The 21,795-nt window shown below is 42.1% G+C and overlaps 1 protein-coding gene across 2 annotated transcripts in view; it reads left to right on the top strand.

The window, feature by feature from the left end:
• The first annotated feature begins 17,722 nt into the window (after positions 1 to 17,722).
• Positions 17,723 to 21,795, top strand: part of PRRX1 (paired related homeobox 1) — a 96,756-nt gene continuing 92,683 nt past the window's right edge. The window contains exon 1 of one of the 2 annotated variants that reach the window (XM_020970511.2): positions 17,723 to 19,181. In XM_020970511.2, coding sequence (XP_020826170.1) covers positions 18,941 to 19,181 — 241 coding nt within the window. In that variant the 5' untranslated portion in view covers positions 17,723 to 18,940. The remainder of the gene's footprint in view (positions 19,182 to 21,795) is intronic. The other variant, XM_020970510.2, reaches the window with a different exon arrangement.

Raw genomic sequence — 21,795 nt, 5'->3', positions numbered from 1 at the left:
TGCATCCTATCTTTGAGACTGGTAGGTTTTGTGTGTATAGTGATCATATTTTATTTTAATGTTATTTTTTTCCTCTTCCCTAGATTATTCTTCACATTTTTATGTTTGCATTACCAATCTATTGTTCTTTTCTTTCTTTAGTGAAACTTGCTGTCACAGATTCCAGTTTTTCTCTTCCATTATTTTTGCTATTTAGCCCATAAATTCTGCTCCCATGATTTTCATTTCTCTTTTGGAACACTCAGGAACAGTGTATTATGGTTTCATGCTCTCATATTCCACAGATTTCTCTGTCTCATCAAGTGTTGGATCATTTTTTAAATTTGTTTTGCTAGATGCCCAAATTTGTTTCCTAGATCTAGGGGCCATATTTTCTTCTGTTTTTAATATTCTCCTATTAATTTATTTTTTTTTTTAATTCATGGTTCACCAGCCTAGGTCTCTGCCTCAGGTGACTTTTGGGTGGTCAGAACTGGCCCCAGCTGGATTTTATACTCTTTTTCTCAGACTTAGTGGAATGCTGCACAGTATCTGGTTAGTTCTCTGGCCTGATACTGGAAAGTTGGAGATTTGCAACACTGGTGCTATGGGGTTGCAACCCCTAGCAGGCTTTTGCTCCTAAAGAGTGGCCAACAAGCTGACTGTATATTGTAGCCCAAATGTACTTCTGCAGCCTAGAGCCAGAAGATCCATGGTACTGGAAAGAAAGTGGGGGGAACTAGAGTATGTGGTTGTGTTGTTGTGGATCCTTGATTCTGCTAGTGTATCCTGACTGCCCTTACTGTGGGAGATAAAGGAGGGGTGCTGAGTAAGCTCAAGGTCAGTGAGTGTCAGTTCCTGGGTTTGGGTTTTTTTTTTTAATCTTCTTTTGAATTCTGGGTGTCCTATATCATGGAGACAGCTGAACGGTTCATTTAGCCCAGTGGTATCAAACTGAAATAGAAACAAGGGCCACTAAATCATACATAAGTTTCCCTGTGGGCTATATCTATACTTAGTTTTAAAATGCAGTATTATCTATGTTTTATTATATTTTTATTTCTTTTGTTAATTATTTCCCAATGTCATATTGATCTTATTCAGGCCTCACTTGGGAGAGTTATGGGCCTCGTGTAGTTTCACGTTTGACACTTTGGGTTTGATTGTAGCCCAATTCCTTCATTTTACAGATAAAGAAACTGAGGCTCAGAGGGTTTAACTAACTTGCCTAAGGTAACAGGGGTAGTAAGTGGCAGAGGACTTGAACCTTGGTCCTCTGGCTTCAATTCCTGCCATCTTTCTGCTGTGCCATGTCAAGTCTCCTGATCATTTGTTCTCATTGAATGTTTTATTATTAGGAAAAAGGTTGCTTGCAATGACTCACCTTGGAAGATGCTCGTATTAATTTTTCTATGATCCAATTCACATTTAAATTACAGACTTTGTACTTTCATAAAAACTCTGTGAAGTGGGTAGTTTTAGTATTATTATTCCCAATTTACAGATGAGGAGACTAAGCCCCAGATAAGTGGAAATAGGAAGTGGATTAGAGACTTAGATTTCCTCCTCTGGCTCTAGCTCTATTACCCTATTATCTTTGAGGGGAAGGTACAGTGGAATGGAGTCAGAAGCATTGTTTCCTGATCCCAGATATGTGTTTGTGTAACTCTGGATACATACCTCTACCTCTCTGGGCCTCATTTTTATTCTCTGCTAACCTAAGGATGTTCAATTAGAATGATCTTCCAGCTCAGAATCTATGACCTTAGATTTATAGCTCCCATTTAAGTTCTTGAACATGATCAAATATAGCTATTAAATGTCTGAAGCAGAAATCGAACCCAGGTCTCCTATTTCTAAAGCCAGAACACTTTCAATTTCACCCTGTAGCTCTCATTAGAAGAAGTAAGCCCAAACCAATAGTAACTTTTGTCAGGATTATCTTTGGAGAAATTTGATGTTTCAACTTGGTTTGTGGATATTTTTTTCATCATTGAAATCCTGTTTATTAATAATTAGCCCTTCTTGTCTTTGGTCAAACTTCTTGATTTTACCTCAATTATCCATGATGGGCATTGGTACCAAAATTATAAGTGGATTCAAAATGTACCATACTCTAATTATATAAATGCATACTGACTGTTTTTACCTAGCCTCTACAAAGACAGTCTGACAATCATTTCATTTTATTCTACATATTACTGGGCTCATTCAATGATTCTAGGCCAATAAGAAACCAATATTTTGGTCATGTAATTGATTTCTATCAATATTTTGTAATTTACCACAACAGCTGAGCAAACACAAGATTGGAAGCTGATGGGGACCACAAAGAGGATGAAATTACTGTGTGCACTATCTATGTCCCCACCCCATACAACACCACTTTGTGAAACTTCTAGTGATGCTTCACAGGTGGGGCTCCCTGGAACACACTTTGTGAAGCTAACATAATATAGTAGACTAACAGTTCTCAAAGTGTGGTCTGAGGACTCCTAGATGTCCAAACATCCTTTCAGGATGTTCACAAGCTCAAAATTATTTTCAAATATTAATACATTTTACTTTCCCATATGAAACATATCAATAGATATAACCTACATAAACCCTCTTTGAGGGAGGCACTTCAATAATTTTTAAGAGTGCAAAGGGGTCCTGATCTAAAAAATTTGAGAACTTCTGTAGTAGAGATTATCTCATTTGATTCCAATAACAATAGTAGATAATGAAAGTATTATTTTGCCCATTTGACAGATAAAGTAACTGAGGCTCATAGAGGTAGATATAGGATTATAGACTTAGTACTTCCCATCCAGCTGTAGCTCTATTATGATCTTCAGTGAAAGGATTTAGCCCAGCTCACACCTATTAAGTGATAGAACTGAGATCATAAATTTAAAGTAGAAAGGGAATCCAACAGTCATTCAGTTCAAGCCCTGTCTTTTTGCAGTGGAAGAAAATGAGGCCAAGAAAGGTTAATTAACTTCCCCCAAAGTCACACAGGTAGTAAGAGACAAAACCCAGATTTGAACTCAGGTCCTTTGACTTCAAATCCAGCACTCCTTCTATTTAAATTGAACCAATTCTGGTGTACTTCCTACTAAATCACAAAATAGACATCCTGATGAAATTTGAAGCCTTGTGAGAGAAATGAATAACTGCTCACCACAAGGCACAAATCAAAACACACAAAAGCCATTGTGTTGAATTGAATTTGACCTTTCATCTCAAATGCCACTAAAAGCAATATAGGCAAGGCAGACTACGGACATCCTCAGTTCAGGTGTTGCTGACTCTGAAATTTATATTTTTTATTTGATCGTCTCTAAAATACTCTTTGTTCTCTTGCATGAGTAATGAGTCCAGGTTTTTATTAGGCTCACTGTAGTGGGGTGTAGTAGCTAAAATTCCTCCTAAACCTGTAGGTGTGCAGATTCCTTTTTCAACACAAGCTGCTATCTCCTGTAAAGACATATTTCACCAATAAGGTTCAAGGCCGTGAGGCTGAGAGAAGAGTGATGATAACAAGCCTCATCTAGCATCATAAAACAGGAGGCTGCCTCCTAGCAGCCAGCTGCTCTGGAGCGTGCTGCCTGCAATATGTATCACAATGTGTTGATGAAAAGGAATTTCTCCTTCTTGAGGAAAGAAGGAGACCAATGCTGTTATTCAAGGATCTAGTTGATTAAAAAAAAAAGAGGAGGGAGGGAGGGAAGGAGAGAGAGAGAGAGAGAGAAAAAGAGAGAGAGAGAGAGAGAGAGAGAGAGAGAGAGAGAGAGAGAGAGAGAGAGAGAGAGAGAGGTGGAAAAGGCAAAGAAAAAGAGAAAGAGAGAAGAAAGAGGGAGAGAGAGAAGTAAAGGAGAGAGGAGAAAAGGAAGAAAAAGAAAGGGAGAGAAAGGACAGGAACAACAGAAGAAGATGAAGAAGAAAGAGAGAAAGAAGAGGGAGAGAGAAGAAAGAAGAGAAAGGAAAGAGAGAGAGAAGACAGGAAAAGATAGATGAAAGAGAAAGAAAGAAGGAGAAAGAGGGGAAAATAGAGGAAAGAGGAAGAGAGAAGAAAGAAGGAGAAGAGGGAAAGAGGAAAATAATGAAGAAAAAGAGAGAAGGGGAAGAGAGGAGAAAGAAGAAAAGGATGAGATAGAAGGAAAAGAGAAGAAAGAAGGGGAAAGTGATAGAGATGGTGATGGAGGCATAAAGGAGGGAAAAAGAAGAAAGGAGGAAGACCTGGACTTTAGGCCCAGTGAGGCTCTTCCACTAATTAGTATGACCCCGGGCTAATCACTTCACTAAGGCTGCTTTTTTTCATCTCTACAGTGAATGTTACTAGATGACTTTAAACATTCTTTCCAGCTCTAACATTCTGTGAGGTAACTTATCCACAGCTTTAGTGGGCATTGATAACAGTCATAGCTAGCTCTGCAACACACAGCAGAGAGGACAGGATGATTTGGCAAATAACCTTGTAAGCCAAAAGACAGTCTTATACAGATTATTTGTGAAGAGGTGATGGCTGTGCTGCCAAGGAAGATGATTTCTGAAGCATCTCATCATATAAAAGGCAGGGCTCCACAGGTAATTTACATCCATTGCCCAAAGCCATTCTGGGAAGAAGAGAGAGAACCCTGTATACTCCCATTGCTCGGTGTTCTCCTTCCCATGACCAATTTCCTTTTGACTTCAATGATCTGATAAATAGGAGGCTCCTCAGTTTACCCCTTGGCATGTCATCTCTGGGCTCAGATTACCTATTGCTTGTAAACAGGACCTCAGATGGGTGAGCTCTTATTAAATATCAGATGTAGTACCTTTACTCAGGTAAAACAAAGGGTAGAACGAAAGAGTTCAAGCCCAACAAATATTTATTAAGCACCTACTATATGCAATGCACTTGCTAGGTGCTGGGGAAACAAAGCTCTGTACCCTGTACCAAATCTATTAATATGCAAAATGAATAGACTAGAGACTAAACAGATGATCTTGAAGGCCCTTTCCAGCTTTCAATCCTATGATCTTACAGTCTACTGGGGTGGGGGAAAGAGTAGAAATACTAGTTATAATAAGTGCATGGGAGAGGTATGAGAGATTAGAGGAGGGAGGGATGTAGTAGTAGTAGTAGTAGTAGTAGTAGTAGTAGTAGTAGTAACAGTAGCAGTAGCAGTAGCAGTAGCATTTATATAGCACATTTCAAATATTATCTCATTTTATCCTCATAACAGGCTTGGGAGGTATATGATTCCCATTTTACAAATGAAGAAACTGAGGCAGACAGAGGTTAGGTGACTTGTCCAAGGTCACATAGCTGCTAAGTATTTGGAGACTTTGAACTCAAGTCCTCCTAACTACAAGTCCAGCACTCTGTCACTTAGCGCTCTAGATAGCTGCCTTATAGCTAAGGGGGATCTTGATGGAATTATTTTTGATACCAGAGGGATGGACACCTAAGTCTTTAGAGAAGAGAAGGAAACTAATAAGGTATAGGAGGAGGGGAACAGAAAAGAAAGAGTATTCCAGGAATGGGGAAAAGTTGGCATTTAGAAGACAGGAAAGGTCAGGATGAAAGTGGGGAATGTTGATAGTACAGTTTGGCTAGAGTATGAAGTATATGAAGAGGAATAGTATAAATTCTATGAAGACTGGGAATCTAGGCTGGCTCTGGATTGGGGAAGGTCTTGACTGCCAGGCTAAAGAATTGGTACTTTGCTCAATAAACAATGTTGAGACAGTGAAAACTTTTGAGCAGTGAATTGACATGGTCAGTGAAGCAAACAGGGAAAATTACTCTTACTCTTGAATGTACTATATAATGACACTCTCAGGTAACACAGAAAGCAAGAATTTTAAGATCACAGGATTTAGAGCTAGAAGGTAAGCTCCTTGAGGTCAGGGGCTTTTTGTGTTTGGGTCTTTGTGTTCCCAGTGCTAGCAGTGTCTTGTATACAGTGGGTGCTTAATAAATGCTTGTTGAAATTGAATTATCATCTATCCTAGCCCAATCCTTTTATTTTTACAGATTTAAAACACAGACAACAATAACTATGCTCTTTAGTGATATTTATCAGATCTTTAGCTATTAATAGTGATAAAACTATGACATTCCTCTTCTTTAACTTTATTTCTAGGTAGCAACAATCAGAACAAGAAACAAAGAAATGAGAGTGGGACACAGGAGAAAGAAGACTTCTGTCAGGGACAAGTGAAAGATAAGAAACTAAAAAGAAAGAATAAAGAAGGGGAAAGGGGAAAGTTTCTAGGGTGGCTACCTTCTCCATTTTTGTCCCATCCCCCTTTTTAGCTCCTTTTATGTTGTTTTCCTCATAAACTCCCAGTCTTTCTTTTTCACTTATATTTGTATTCCCTGTGCTTAGCACAATGCCTGACACATGAATGTAATACCAACCTCTCTATCTGTCTATCTGTCTGTCTACCTATCTATCCATCCTCTCTGTCTATCTGTCTATTCATCCTGTCTGTCTGTCTATCCTATCTATCTGTCTGTCTGTTTGTCTGTCTATCCTAACCAGCTGTCTGTCTGTCTGTTCATCCTATCATCTATCTATCTATCTATCTATCTATCTATCTATCTATCTATCTATCTATCTATCTCTACTTATCCATCCATCCCATCTTTCTATCTGTCTATCTAGCTATCTTTAATAAGAGAAGGCTGTTAAATGTTTTACAAAGGACTCTGGGGGGGAAGAATGAAATGTATGCATGACATACTTCTAAGTTTAATCTGCATTATTAAGATTTTTTCTATCACTTTCTTCAGTCCAAACAATCAATAAAACAATAAACCAAGACTTAATTTGTAGCATTGGCTGATTTACAATGGGTAAATGCTCCTACTGAAAACTCAACATTTGTCTCTCTTGAGCTGGCCCCAGCATACCAGTGTGTGAGCTTTCTAAGGAACAAGATGTTAGGAAGAAGCAAGAAATAACATGCTGTTATTCAGGATCTATATATGCCTGTCATTCTATGTATTTAAAAATGGGCTGATGCACAGTTAGATCATTTGGTGCAAATTTCCTACTTTACAAGGGAGGCCCAGAGAAATGGGGTGGTTTGGGGCAGCTAGGTGGCACAGTGGATACAGCACCAGCCCTGGAGTCAGAAGGACCTGAGTTCAAATCCGGCTACAGACCAAACACTTGACACTTACTAGCTGTGTGACCCTGGGCAAGTCACTTAACCCCAATTGCCTAAAGCAAAGAAATGGGGTGATTTGTTCCAATGTCACAGACAGAGACAATGGCAGAATTGGGCCTAGAATCCAGTTCTCCTCATTTGGAGTTCAGGACTCTTTCTACCAAATTTTGCACTCCCACCTTATTCATTCCTGGAAATAGGTGGAGAAATTCTGGAAACAAAAAGAGAAGGCATGTGTTAAATTGTGAAAGGTTTCATGTGAAAAATTAGCCAAGAAAACCAGAGGCAACACCTCTGAATGACTGAATGAATATGAAAGTAATGACATCTTGTTTAAAAATTAAAGAAATCAGAGGAAAGTCAGGTTAGGCCTTCTCTGAGTACTATTACTACCGTGATGTTGCATTGACAGTTCTGGCTATTTTCTGCCCAGTGGAGAGTATCTCCCTTTTTCTATTTTTTTCTGAAAACTGTAATCGAATGAACTACTATTGTCTCTGCAGAGATTGTGATCAATGCCTATTCTATTTTTCTACTCAGTATTCTTGTGGTCTCCAGGAACAAAACTCCCTTCCCTGGGCAGCACTGTCTCACATATGAAGTTTCCACCGCCAGACTGTCTCAATTCAGCGTTTGTATCCTCAGCAATTAACACCAAGTGGGATACAAAGTAAGGGCTTGTAGAATGATTATCATTCTTCAGAAAAATCATAGATCGGATTTATAAATCATTTTAAGATTTATAAAGAGCTTTACATATATTGTCTCATTAGATCCTCCCAACAACGGTAAGAGAGGATGCTATTATATCCCCATTTTAAAATAAATTAACTGAAACTAGTTTAGTGATTTGCCTAAGGTCATGTAACTAGTTAAGTGCCTGAGGCAGGATTCAAACTCAGGTCTTCTTGACTCCAGGTATGCACTCTACCCAATGTACCACATTAGCTACATTTGAAAAAGGGGAAATAAGTGAAAAATCAGAGAATAGGAGAAAGAGGTTGTTAATGAAAATATAAAAGATAAACCAAAATTTGAGCATAATCTGCTTTACACTAATTGAAAAGTCACATATATAATTTGGATTGTTGGCTATCAATCATTATTTTGAATGCAGTGGGTAAGCCCCGAATTTATGTAAACGTTCTATGAGTGAATGCTTTTGTAAATCAACCATTCTCTAGTGAAGCTGTCAATTATCTCCTAAGATACATACTTTGGAAATCTGGATTTTTTTTTTAAATAATGGATTCTCTTAAAGTGGGAGCATGACTGCCTATACTCAGCCCATGGATATATGGCATTGGTAGGTGAGAATAAAGTTAGTGAAAGATCTTCAAGTCAGTGAAAACTTTCATGGGCTATTTGATGGAGGAGCAATAATATGGAAAACAATTTAATTTGACACACAAGAGTAAAGGCTGCATGATGTATTGGAAAGAACACTAGATTTGGGATTAGAGGAAAATAATTTGAAAACCCCGTTCTGCTACCATTGTAAAGTTGGGTGAACTATTTAACCTCTCAGGGCCATGGGTCCTCACCTGTAAAACTGAGGACATCTAATGTTTCTTCTACATCTATGATCCTATGGCCTTTCATGGAGAGCTTCGAGATTTTATCAACACACACTTACACAATGTTCCTGATGACGAAGTCCATACTTTATATCCCTCATGATAGTATTTGTCAATGAAGTAAACAAGGCACTGTCTAAAGTTATATATTACATTTCAGTCTCCTTCCTTTCAAGTCCCTTCCAGTTCTGCAGACTGAAGCCTAGTCTACAGCTCTGCACAAGGAAGAAAAAATGAAGGCAAGAGCAGGAAAGAGGAGGAAAATAAGGATGAAAAATCCAAAAGGAATTTTGAGTTTGTTTTTTGTTTTTGTTTTTCCCTGAGGCAGTAAGAGAAAGGCTGATGACCAAGAACTCTGAGGAGGTTGAACGAGGTGAATAGTGGCATAGAATGTGTTGAAGTAATAGGTTCGTGACCTTCAAAGTGTTGAAATAACACATTATTTTCAGATTTTTTTTTTTTACATTTCCAACTTCCACCATGTAAATCTATGGTGATGAGAGGCAAAAGAGCAGCGGGAAGGGAGGACAACTGGAGGTAATAAGAAGAGCCAATGGTTTTAGATCCAGCATAGCTTTCTTCCACAGTGCTCTCACGTGCATATTATCTCAGAAAATTGCAAAGAGGAGGACAAAGACCAGTCTCCCTGGTGCTTTATTATACCACTACTCATTGGAGTGTGGAATTTTATAAAAGGCAGGTCCCTGTGAATACTTTTTAAGCAAAAGCAGAATAAAAAGAGGAACAAACACTCATGCATTCACCACTCGGGACTCAGAGAGGGAGAAAAGCACATAGCTCTTTCAAGGCTTTGGTCATCCAGTGTTCAATCCAATCACCTTGCTTGCTTCCTAGGGTTGAGTTTGGTCATTTGCTAGCTCCCAGCTATTTATCCAAGAAGTGGGAGCAGAGAGTCCTACTTGGAAGAGGTATTTGTGGAGCATCACAGGAGAGGAGAGTGGATGAGAATAGTGGGGGGGGGGAGAGTGGAGCTTGGCTACAGGCTCCCTAGGTACCAAAAACCAAGTAGTACTGGCCAGAGCAATGCCATGACTCAGTGATTATTACAGACACATGCACACAAGTTGGCTGAAAGACTCACACCCTTCCCTTAGAAGATGACAGCATTTGCCACTGTGCTCTCTCTGGTTTATAAAAATGATGCTTCCCCAAACATTTTGCATTCATCCCATAAGACCTGCCCTACTTTAGGCAATCAGGAATTAAGCTCTCAAGTACAGACCACATAGGGAGCCTATGAGTAACAGCAAGTCATCATGGGACCTAACTTCAGGGCTCTTAGTAGTGCCATGAATCCAGTGCGTAAAGTGGATTTTTTTCTACCCCAGGAGTCTGACATCCAAAGCCAATGTGAGCAAGCACTCTAGGAAGGAGCTAAAACCAGTATGGATCTGGGTCCCTGATCTGGAGCTGACAGATAAAGCATGGCTAGAGTGCAGTTGTCCATTGCTCCAGGCTATTTCCACTGGGGGTCTTTGCTTATTAATATATTTCTGTAACAAATTCATAGAAAAGTTCTGTAAGAATATACCAATATATATTACTAGATTACCTACAAGTACTTTTTGAAAATTCAGTAAATATTTTCTCCTCCTCATTTCTCTGCCTCATAGTGAGGCTGGTTGCTCATGGGCTGTCCCAACCAGCAGAGCACAAGTTAAGGCAGGTCTTACCAGACTTTGGCTTCAGGATTGACAATGGACTGTGTGTCCATTATCTGAGAACTAGATTAACTAATTTAAAATAATTATAATAATAATAATGTCACATTTATATTGTACTTTAAGGCTTACAAAGCACTTTCCTCAAAATTCTTGTGAGATTGGTAGTACAAGCTAAGTTTAGGGAAGCTCATTACCAGGATTTCAGCTACTACAAAATGAATATTTTTGATTATAACTCATGAAGACCTACTACTAAGTAGTAGAGAAAGCTTATTATGCTCACATTAAGAAAAGCATTAATCTTCAAAGTAAGTTGAAGTTAGTAATTATTATGTAGTCAAGTTGCAAAGTCTTCCACTCATTTATCCTTTAATTTTCAATAGCCTGACATGTTGTTGTTGTTAAGTCACGTCCAACTCTTCATCACCCCAATGGAGGTTCTCTTTACAAAGATACCGAAGTGGTTTGCCATTTCCTTCTCTGGCTCATTTGACAGATGAGGAAACCAAGGCAAACAGGGTTGAGTATCTTGCCCAGGGTTACATAGCTAGGAAGTGTCGAGGCCAGATTTGAACTCAGGAAGATATCTTCCTGACTCCAAGCTCCATGCTCTATCCACTGTACCACCTAGCTTCCCTTAATGGAAGAGACAACATCCAAATAATTATACACATAGGAGGTGTATACTGCATAAATAGAAAGCAACCTTAGAGGATCGGAATTGAGTTTAAGAGGAGGGGGAGGAAAGGCCTCCTACTGAGATTGGATTTGAGTTGAATTCTGAAGGAAGCCAGGGAATCCAGAAGGCAGAACATTTTATACTTGATCTTGGAGGTAATTGGGAGCTATTAGAGTGTATTGAATTATGGGTGGAGGGGATGACATAGTCAGACATGTCCTTTAGGACAATTACTTTGCCAGTGAAGTGGAGGATGGGTCAGAATGTTGAGACTTGACACAGGGACACCAAACAATAGACTATTGAAATAGTCAAATATTGAGATGACAAAGGCCTAGGCATACTAGTCTATGTGTGGAGAAGAGACGCATAGATATATGGAAAATATTGTGAAGGTAGAAACAAAACTTGCCAAGATATTGGCTAATTGTCAGTGAGGCATTGAGGGTGACACTAAGGTTTCCAAGTTGGACAACTGGGAGAATGGTGATGCTCTCAACAGTGATAGGAAAATTTGCAAGAAAGTAGTATTTTGTGGTAAAGATAATGAGTTCTGTTTTGGCCTTGTTAAGTTTAAGATGCTTATAGGCAAACTGAATTGAAATTTCCAAAAGTCTTGTAATAATTCCAGACTAGCACTCAGGAAGATGTGTTAGCCTGCATTGAGAGAAAATTCCTTATCAAGGAGTTCTCTCTACTAACTTAATCATTGGTTTGTCCATTCTCTATCCCTATGTTTTGTATATCCTTGTATATATCCAAATTATCTTCCTTTTAAATTGTAGGTCATGTAGCAGGTTTCTGAAAGTGCAATGACCAAAATTTAATTAAATTAAATTAATTAAAAATCTAACGTGTAATGAATCCGAGGTGTTTCTGGTGTTGTTTGCATTGTGCAATTTCACTGCTGCCTTGGTTCTGAACACACCAACATGTGCACTTTGCACTTCAGATGCCCTCAGGCCATGCAACACCAACAAATGGGGCCCAAATGTGAAAAGGGGTCCTGAGTGGAAAAGGTTGAAGAAGCCCTGATCTATAGAATGTAAGTTACTTCAGGGCAGGAATTGTCTCACTTTTTTCTTTGTATTCTCAGAGCTTTACACAGTGCTTGAACATTGTAGAAGCTTAACAAAATACTTTACGATTGACTAAGCATGCTCTTGAATAACTGGAGAAGAAAAAAAATCTAATTATCCACGGAAAGGAAAAAAAAATATTTCTTAAACCCCAACAATAGTTACTTGGTCCAGAATTGGAAGGGGCAGGGCAGCTAGGTGGTGCAGTGAATACAGCATAGACCCTGGAGTCAGGAGGACCTGAGTTCAAATGTGACTGCGATACTAGCTGTGTGACCCTCGACAAGTCACTTAACCCCATTGCCTAGCAAACAAAACAAAACAAAACAAACAAATGAAAAAGAATTGGAGGGTGCCAGGAAAATTCCTTTTAAATCTGTCTCCAAACCTCTTGTTCATAAAAGCTTAAAAATGGGAATTCTACAGGCTATAAATCCTACCTCACCCATTTGTTAGCTATGTGGTCCTGGGCAAATTATTTAATCCCTTGAGCCTCAGTTTCCCCATCTGTAAAGTGAAAAGGTTGGATTTGATGGTCTTTAAGGTCTCTTTGGCTATACATTTATGGTCCTTTGGCTATGTATGGGAAGTGGGGTATTTTTCTCCCTGCTACACTCTTTGTACGAGCTTAGTGGTGCCTAAGTTTATGTTCTTATGTATTATGGAAATCTGTCCATTTTTTCACATGGGTTCAGTGTGTCAATTGTGACCATAAAATGTCATTGAATACACCTCCTGGCTCTACCCTCAAGAGCTCACTCTGAGGGGAATGTTCACTGGAGGGTCCATTCTGCTGGCCAGATGGGAAAGGGGGCTCTGCCAACTGGTTGTGCCAGGAAAGCCCCCAAGGAGCTTTCCACTGCCAGTCAACATCAATTACTATGTATCCCATGCCTGATGGGCACATGGCTCAGAATCAAGCCTCCCACCTTGGCTTGCTGCCCTGGCAGGGATGCCTAGATAGGCTGAGTTTCCTGTCCCAGTTCAGTGGAGTGGGATATAATATCAAGCACTATTTTAAAGGGGGTGGAGGCAGAAAAAGGGTTTGGAAAACCCACTCCCAGATGCTAAGGCCAAAATGCAGAGAGTTCTAGCTCTTTATTTTATTGTTCAGGTGTCAGTGCACACATTAGGCTTTTAAACTTTTGTTGAATTATTGAAGTTATTAAAGATTCTTTCTGAAGCCTAGGGGAAGGTTGAATGGGGTTAGAGATTTTGTACATGACCACCGCCCCCTACCCCAACTCCCTTCTCTCACCCTTCTTTCCTACCTCTTGTTCCCTTCACATGATGAATGCAAAGGGTTAAGAACCGTAGGAATCACAAACTGAGGATTTTTCCTTTTCCCCCTTCCGAATCCCCAAACTAGGCTTGCTGCCTGCCTAGGATCAGGGTGTGCCACCAGCCTCTGCTTTCTTTCCGCACCTCCTCCTACATATTTCTGCCAGATGGTCGCTTCTGCCTGTCTCGAGAGCATTCCCCACCTCTCTTCTTTAACCTGGGCAGAGCAAAGTTGGGTCTCCAGTCCCTCCCTCCGCTACCCCCATTCCCTCGCGGCGGCCGGTCGTGGCGCCTGGATGGCGACGCTGTTCAGGAGGGCGGCCGAGAACAGTTCTTCCCAGGCCCGCCCGCTCGGATTTCCCAGGGAAGCTTCCCTGCGCGCCCAGCGCAGGCTGGGGTTGGCGCGCCTCTGGCCAGCGACCGAGGCTGGGCTGCGCTGCGCTGCTGGGCTGGGCTGGGCTGAGCAACAGCTGGCCATGCCTTGCATCCTTATAGAGTCACCATCGTTTTATTAATAAAACCGTACCATGAGGTTGTTTTTTTCTTTTTTAAGGGAATCACCGTTCTTTTATTAATGAAAGCATATCATGATATTTTTCTTAAAGAATACCATCCTTGCCGTCCTAATTGCTAGGACCTTCCAGCCAAATTATACATCCGTGGTATCGAATAAATAAATAAATAAATAAATAACCTGACATCTTTGTAATCTTTAAGACAGAAATAAAGCACTTATGAAGAGGAAGAGAATGAGAAAAAGAAGAAAGGCAGCTGCAAAGGAAAAAGTGGGAGCCATTCTTGAAGTATGTTATAGAATAAAAAGGGGAGAGATTTCTCCACATTGTTCCCCTTCCTAGTCCCTATATGCTAGGCCTTCCTCTTAAGTCTCCAGTATGCAGACATCAGAAAAGGGTCCCAGAGTTCAGGGTCCCAGAACTAGGTTTAGTCCAGAACCCGTGGGGTGGAGCTCACTGGAGGTTAGAGGAGGGAGACAGAACCTTAGGCAGGTCCCAGAACCTTAGATCCTTTTCCCCCAGCATAGTGGAATCAGGCCGAGCCTCCGTCCTGAGCCGAGACCTCTCCAAACGAGCGCAGAGGAGTCTAATTCTCCCGAATTTCTGACGCCAACCTCGCCCTCCCGTCTGCTGCAGGGTGGGTACTCAAGGTCTTCTCTTGAAGACTCACTGAATCGCAGGGTTGGGAAGGGACTCCAGAGGTCACCCTGTCTACTTCTATAGAAGGAAAAGCAAAGAGAGACATCCACCCACGTGTTTCTCTTGTATGATGGTTAGAGAGGACTAGGGCCAACACCTCTGGGCAGCCAGCAGAGAAGGAAGAGGAAGGACAGGACAGTGTCCAGGGACCAAGCTCACTCCTCTTCTGCTTGCTTCAGAATGAAACCTTAGGGAAGAGACATATTTGGATTTTTTTATACTAATTGCTAAAACCGTAGACCCAGATTCATCTTGATTGAATCTAGAGGTCTTCCCTACAGGAGACCTATTTTTAAGAGGACCCCTCCCCTCCCAACACCTCGAGTGCACTTGGTTAAGAACCATGGATGGCTAGGCCGAAAATCCAGGTATCATAATCTTCCTTCTCATTCCTGTTTCCTTCTGCTTTCCCACCAACAAAATTCTTTTTCTGTTGTCCTCTTTCTCTTGCCTCATACCTCCCTCTTTTTCTTTTCCAAAGGGATTCTCTTTTCTGCAAAAGCTGCCTTTGCTGTGAGTTTTACAGCACCAATGAAATATTTTTGTTTCCCAAAATAAGAGTGGAGTGCTGGAACACATTTTTCACTCCCTTTCAGACAAATATCATCTGACCTAGTAAAGCCCTTCCTCAAATTCTCCTCCAAGTTGGTTGTTTAGGCCTAGAGGCAGCCATGGTTTCTGGTCTGAAGCCACATCTTCATGTAAAGTGGGCCTACAGAAGTTAGAACATGAGCCAATCTCATAGGACACTGTGGTCTCTTTCATTTCCATCATTAAACCCAATTATTCATTAGAGTGGCTCTTAGAATTTTGACTTTTGCTGCCCTACTATGTGCTTTCTTTTCCTCATAGTCATCATTCTATATTTATTGAAATTCAGGAGGTACTTTTCCTGGAGTGTATGTATACCCCCTCTTCCTTCTATATTCCCCAGAACTTCAGTAGGCAAAAATATCACGTCAAAGAGATTTTTCAGCTTGGATAAAGGAGCTCCTCTTTCCTCTCCTACTTCTCTTTCGCTGCGCCAAGATTCCCCCCACTTCTGATTTTATGAATCCACCAAAAGTTCAGCCCAGACCTCTTAGATGGACCACAGAAAAGTAAAGCAAAAATGTTTGAAAGAGGTTAGGTAGAGTGGGAGGGAGGAAGAGAGACAGAATAAGAGTTTTTAAAACTGAAGATCTAGATTTGGGTCTTGGGAATACGAACCCATTCTCCAATGGCTTGTGAAAGGAAACTAAGAAGGCCTTTTACAAAACCACGTTCAATGAGACTGATCAGTGAAAATCAACCATTCTAAAATACATATAGACATTGATGTGTCCAGGCAGACCATAGGTACATATACAGTTACACATTTGCAAAGTGATTATCTGTGGGCCTTTAATATAAATTATATACTATATGTATGTATGTATGATATAAATAAAAGTGTCACATAAAAATTTCTACCTACCCTCATCCCAATTTGCGTCTGACTGGCTATATGCACATCCAGCTAGAGTCAAACAACTGGAGCCTGCACACACACAGATCTAGGCATGTGGACAGATGTTTGACTTGTCAAAGACCCTCAGATGAAAAGGACAGAGGGAGCCTCGCACTGGCACTGATCTGGGCTCAGTCTGCCGTAGAGGGGAAAAGAAAGAGAAGGAGGGGGTTGGTGGACTAATGATGAAAAAGTCTCCTCCAACCCAGCTCCTTAATTAAATGCATGGAAAGAACCGAAGCAAGCACATCTGGTTTCAATCTGAAGCCCTTTGATGGCATCAAATGTTCTTTTCCCAGATCAGGGGGCTGGAAGTTCTGGGCTAACTATGGCAGTTTGGAGCCCAGACTCCTGCCATTTACACACACGATCCCTCCTCTCCTGTTGAGTCTCTCACTTTAAAAAAAAAAAAGAGCAAGCCAAAGTTGGGGGGGGTGGCATGTGTTTTTTTAGACGAGAACACAAAACACCACAAATAAACACTCAATATTTTACCTGCCAGCCATGTAGTAATTCATTTCTAATGAGACTATTAAAGCTGTTACTGAATTCCAACAGGTCAAGAAAAATTTGCTCAGCACTTCTTCTTCCTCCTTATTTAGGCTTTGCTGCTCTGAGGACAAAAGTGTATATGTATATTTAGACAGATATTTTCTGTCTGTCTGTCTGTCTGTCTGTCTGTCTGTCTGTCTGTCTCTCTCTCTCTCTCTCTCTCTCTCTCTCTCTCTCTCTCTCTCTCCCTCTCTCTCTCTCTCTGTCTCCTCTGTTCCTTCAAAGTTGAAAGGAAGGAGCAGGACTCTGAATACACCAATCCATCTTATCCCAGTTCCAAGCTCTTCTGAGTAACCTTTATATCCATTATTACCCGAGCTATCCCCAGTACCCCGCCAGATTGGTATTTCTATTTAGTTGACTTGGGAGGCATCTTAGCTGGATAAAATGAGGTAACAAAATTGAATGGGGTGGTGAGCATTTTATTTTAATCAGTTCCCTTGGGAAAATGAATAACACAGTTATCAAGTCGGAGAGGTACAGACGTCTAAAGCTTTAGATACAAAGTATAGTCCTCCAGAGAAGGCGTGGGAGATCCTTACATTATTTATTATTGTTATTTTATTACATTATTTAATAGGCTGTCAATACACAACCACATCCAGCCCCCCACCTCCCCTTATATCTTTCTCCACTCAGTCTCCCACCCTCCCTTGCCTAAAGCAAAACTGTTGGAATTGCAGGAAACGTTAAAAAGAGAGAGAGAAGAAAATTTGATTGCGATGGATGTGGATTTTTTCCAAAAAGTTTCCCCGCAGCTGTTATCAAAACATGCAAATGAGATTTTTCCAACAGGATCTTAAGCAAATCAGGAGGAGTTAATGCTGAAGCAAAATAATCAGCCCGTTTGAAGTGTCTGTGGGTTTCAGTTTGCCTTCTCTCCCTGTGATACTATTGCAGGGGAATGATAATTAGACCTTTACTTACGAAATCCGAAGGGGTTCGCTCGCGCCCCCTCCCTCCCTCCTTCCCCTCTATTTCTCCCCCCCCCTCAGATGTTGGCAAAGAGGGTTTTCTTAATCAGACTGTTTTTTTGGTCCGGGGGAAGGAGGAAGAGGGAGATTGTGATGGAGAAAGGGGTCTGTAAAACGTCAGAAACAGCACAAAGACTTTGCCACGTAATTACAGGCTCCTATTAAGTCGAGATCTGCCCTCCCAGGGGTCTCCAATTTTCATGTATTCCATACAAAGCCTCCTCTGCATGCCAGTTAGTGCCTTTTGAAGTGCCAGAGAGCTTCTTGATCCAACTGAGAAGGGAAAAGGAGCTCAAAAAGAAGAGGGGGAGAGAGAGAAGGGAAAGGAAAAAAAAATCACCACCCTCCCTTGGACTCTTGAAACCCTCATTTTTTTTTATTCCTTTACGAAGAGCAAAGTGAGCGTCCTGCTCTCCAATACATCTGCAAGACATCACCCTCTTCTCCTGAAACTTTAGTCACTCCTGAGAATCAACAGGAGTGCAGAGAGGGGGGAACACGTTTTCTTGAAGATGTTTTAAAGCTGGAACAAGCCTTCTTCTGTTGGTGCTTGAACTCTTGCCTGGGAATAACTTCTTAAAGTAAAAAAAAAATCAAAACCACTTTGATTTTTCTCTTCTCCTCCCCCCCAACTTTTCGCTCTTCTTCTGTTTGCGGAACTCCCTCCCCATCCCTGCTGGCTTTCCCTTCCCTTGCTTCCCCTTATTAATAATAACAACAGCAACATTATTATTATCATCATCATCATCATCATCATCATTATTATTATTTTAGTGCTTGTGAAAGTTTTGGGGGAACTGGAAGCGATTTTTTTCTCCCCGAATGTAGGGCGATTTAAAAAAAAATTTTGATTGTGTGGAATATCTCTTTGGAATTCTCCGGGCTTCTGGGCTACAGGAAACCAGCGAAGGCTGCAGGAGGTAGCCAGTGGAGAAGGTTCTGCTCTTCAAAAGGGGTCCCCGCCTTCTTTACTTTTTTTGCTCTCTCTTTCTCTCTGTCTCTGTCTCTCCCTCTCTCTCTCTCTCTCTCTCTCTCTCTCTCTCTCTCTCTCTCTCTGTCTCTCTCTCTCTCCTCTCTCTCTCTCTCTCTCTCTCTCTCTCTGTCTCTCTCTCTCCCTCCCTCTCTCTCTCTCTTTCTCTCTTCCCCCCTCTCTCCCCCTTTCCCTCTCTCCTCCCCCCTTCTCCTTTTCCCACTCTGTCTCTCTCCCCCTTGCGCCCACAACGTTTGGTGCTGATCCGAGCGGGAAGAGGGGGGTGGGTGGGATTGGAGGGGGAAGACCATGACCTCCAGCTATGGGCACGTTCTGGAGCGGCAGCCGGCCCTGGGTGGCCGCTTGGACAGTCCCGGGAACCTCGATAACCTTCAAGCGAAAAAGAACTTCTCGGTGAGTCACCTGCTCGATCTGGAGGAGGCCGGTGACATGGTGGCCGCCCAAGCGGATGAAAGCGTCGGCGAGGCGGGACGCAGTCTGCTGGAGTCCCCCGGACTGACCAGCGGCAGCGACACTCCTCAGCAAGACAGTAAGTGTGGGTTCCCCAGCCTCCGGACAGACTGGGACGGGAATGGGCTTCGGGGAGCTCTTGGGGAAAGTCGACAGAGATAGACAAGAGGCAGGCAGGCGGTGGGGAGGAAGAGAGGATAGCGGCTAGGGGAGAGAGGAAAGGGAGACCTGTAACTGGGGAGGATCAAGGGACCTGGACGGTGGGTCAGTCAGTAGTCAGGGCCAAGAGCGAAGAGGAGAGTAGGGGATTTTGTACCAGTGAGCAGTGTTACTATTTCTAGAGCGTCCTTGTCTAAAGTGGGATCAGGCTTGAGTTAGAAGCTCTCGTCAGTCTTCCGTCTGCCTAGTAAAGAACTGGGGACCAGCATTTGGGCTCTCCTGCTTTCTTGAGCTAATGGGATTTAATATGTTGTCTCCTCCTACTTTTCTTATCAGGACTTAGAACCCCATAAACAGGAGGGAGGAGGGAACTGAGTGATAGCGAATGCGTCTGGGATGCTTTGATAGGAGTGGGTTGAAAACTGTAGGAGGTGGGGAGTAGGAAAACCGAAGCCGAGAGGGAAACAGGCGGAGGAGTGAAGAACTAAGAGAAGAGGAAAGTTCTCTGAGGTAGTGAGTGGCCGGTTTGCTCGCGGGCAGTTGCCTAGCAGGCAGAGTCCAGTAACACAGACAGTAAGAGGGCCCGGCAATCCTCTTGAAAACGCAGGGAATCCGACTGGAGGGCACTTGGTGCAGTTTGTCTGCGAATCGGCCCGCCCCTGCGCGGCCTCGGAGGTCCGAAACTGAGCCCGATTCCGCCGTTCTGGGATACGGGATTCGGATGGAGCATCTTTCCATCCCCAAACCATGCCTAATGACTCCGCCAGCTTACAGTCGCAGAACCAAAGCCGACCCAACCAAATTCTGAGCTCCCTTGAGAACATGTAGGGCTGCGAGAAGTGCCCCTTTGTACAGAAGGGAAAACAGGACTTTCACTTAGTCTCCTACCCACCGCGGTCACAGACCCTCAGGGTGCATCCACACTCTTGCTTAAGGTGCTCAGGAGTGGAAGGTTCAAGGCACTGTCCGAACACATTCTGTGGAAACTTTGGATTTCTCTCCCTGCCAACTAGCCACGCAAGGCAATTCTCCTTCCCATACTGCCACAGACTTCTTCATCCAGAGCTCTTGCTCTCGATCTATCAAAAAAAAAAAATCATTCTAAGCACCATTCAAACCCAAATTTCCATTATAACGCCGTCTAATCAATCGTACCCTGACATGCGTTTGTTTGGCCATTGGGCCTTCAGTTCTGTTAACAAATCTACCCCAGGCAGGTATGGTCGTACTCCAGCTTCGCACTGGGAGAGGACTGAGGGAATTTCGGCATCGTCTATTTAGTTGGAGGAAATGGCTGGCCCCTAGAAAATTGTATGTTTTTGAATTTGGTTGTTAGTCCCTTTGTGGGGCGGGGGGAGCTTTCTTAAGAGAGATTTTATCACTTTTTTCCGTAACTAGGTAGATTTTTGCTCTGGAATTAGAAAATGTGAATTTAAAGTGTGTGTGTGTGGTGTGTGTGGTGTGTGTGTGTGTGTGTGTAAACATCACCCTCCCTCATGTTTCTCCAAAAGAAACTGCTGTAAATGGATGTGCCTTGAAACAAGAAATGAGACGATGAGAAATCGAGACGTTTACCTATATTATTTATTGCTCTGGAAGATACCTTCCTAAGAAAGCCAGAACGTGTTTCTTTTGGTATGCACAGCACCCCCCTCATCCCACCCCCCAGTAGCCCAGAGAAGATGCCGGGGGCCCGTTCGACTCTGCATTCTTTCACCTTTCTGAGCACTTGACCGGGTGCGGTGGGAGAGTCTAGCAACTCAAGATGGTCCCTCCTTTGCTCAGTAAAATTGTCTCGTGACTAAGAAGGCCAATTATTCACCATTCCAATTGTCAAGTTATGAAATGGTACCTGGGGAGTAAGGTGTTGGGTGGAGGAAGTATAGTCTTCAGTGCCTCACTATTCCTCTTTAGAAAACTCTTGCCGCTCTTATGTAGAAAGGCATCTTGTAAATCGCCTATAATTTATTATTTGTGCAAACATTTGATATTCTTCGGGAGGATTCAGGGATCCTGCACGTAATATAAAATCAAGCCCGGAGGAAATTGCTGCATAAGACATTGACATAGCCGAAATGGACTGAATCTCAAGGTCTCTTTCCTCCCCAAGAACAAGATAACCAGAAAAGAGAAGCAGGCCGAAAACTTTATGATCCCTATCAGGCCAATTAATTTTCTGCAGCGCCTGAAAATCTTCCTAATCATGGAATACTACAAGGTTATAGCACCGTGGCAGTCCTGGCCATTTGTTTATAAAAGCACTTTATATGCTCTGAGAGGAGAGCTGGAAAATATATGATTTCCTGGTGCTATATATATAGGAAGTGCAGAGGTATTTCCCTGGGGAAGGAAAAGATGGGTTGAGTGACTGAATAAGCACTTCTGCTGGGCCGGGAGACAGTCTGTTGGGCCTGTAGAGGGACTGCCTAGAAAAGGCTGTTCAGAGGCTGGAGGTGGGAGGGAAAGGTAGCATTCCCAAGAAGAAGAAAGGACAGTGGGATTCAAAATCATTTCAAAACATCATTTCAAAACAA

This window comes from Phascolarctos cinereus, unplaced genomic scaffold (genome assembly GCF_003287225.1).
Source record: "Phascolarctos cinereus isolate Bilbo 61053 unplaced genomic scaffold, phaCin_HiC Scaffold_5;HRSCAF=322, whole genome shotgun sequence".
Classification (NCBI taxonomy): domain Eukaryota; kingdom Metazoa; phylum Chordata; class Mammalia; order Diprotodontia; family Phascolarctidae; genus Phascolarctos; species Phascolarctos cinereus.
The sequence above is the reverse complement of the archived record's forward strand: the minus strand, read 5'-3'. Positions and strand labels throughout refer to the sequence as shown.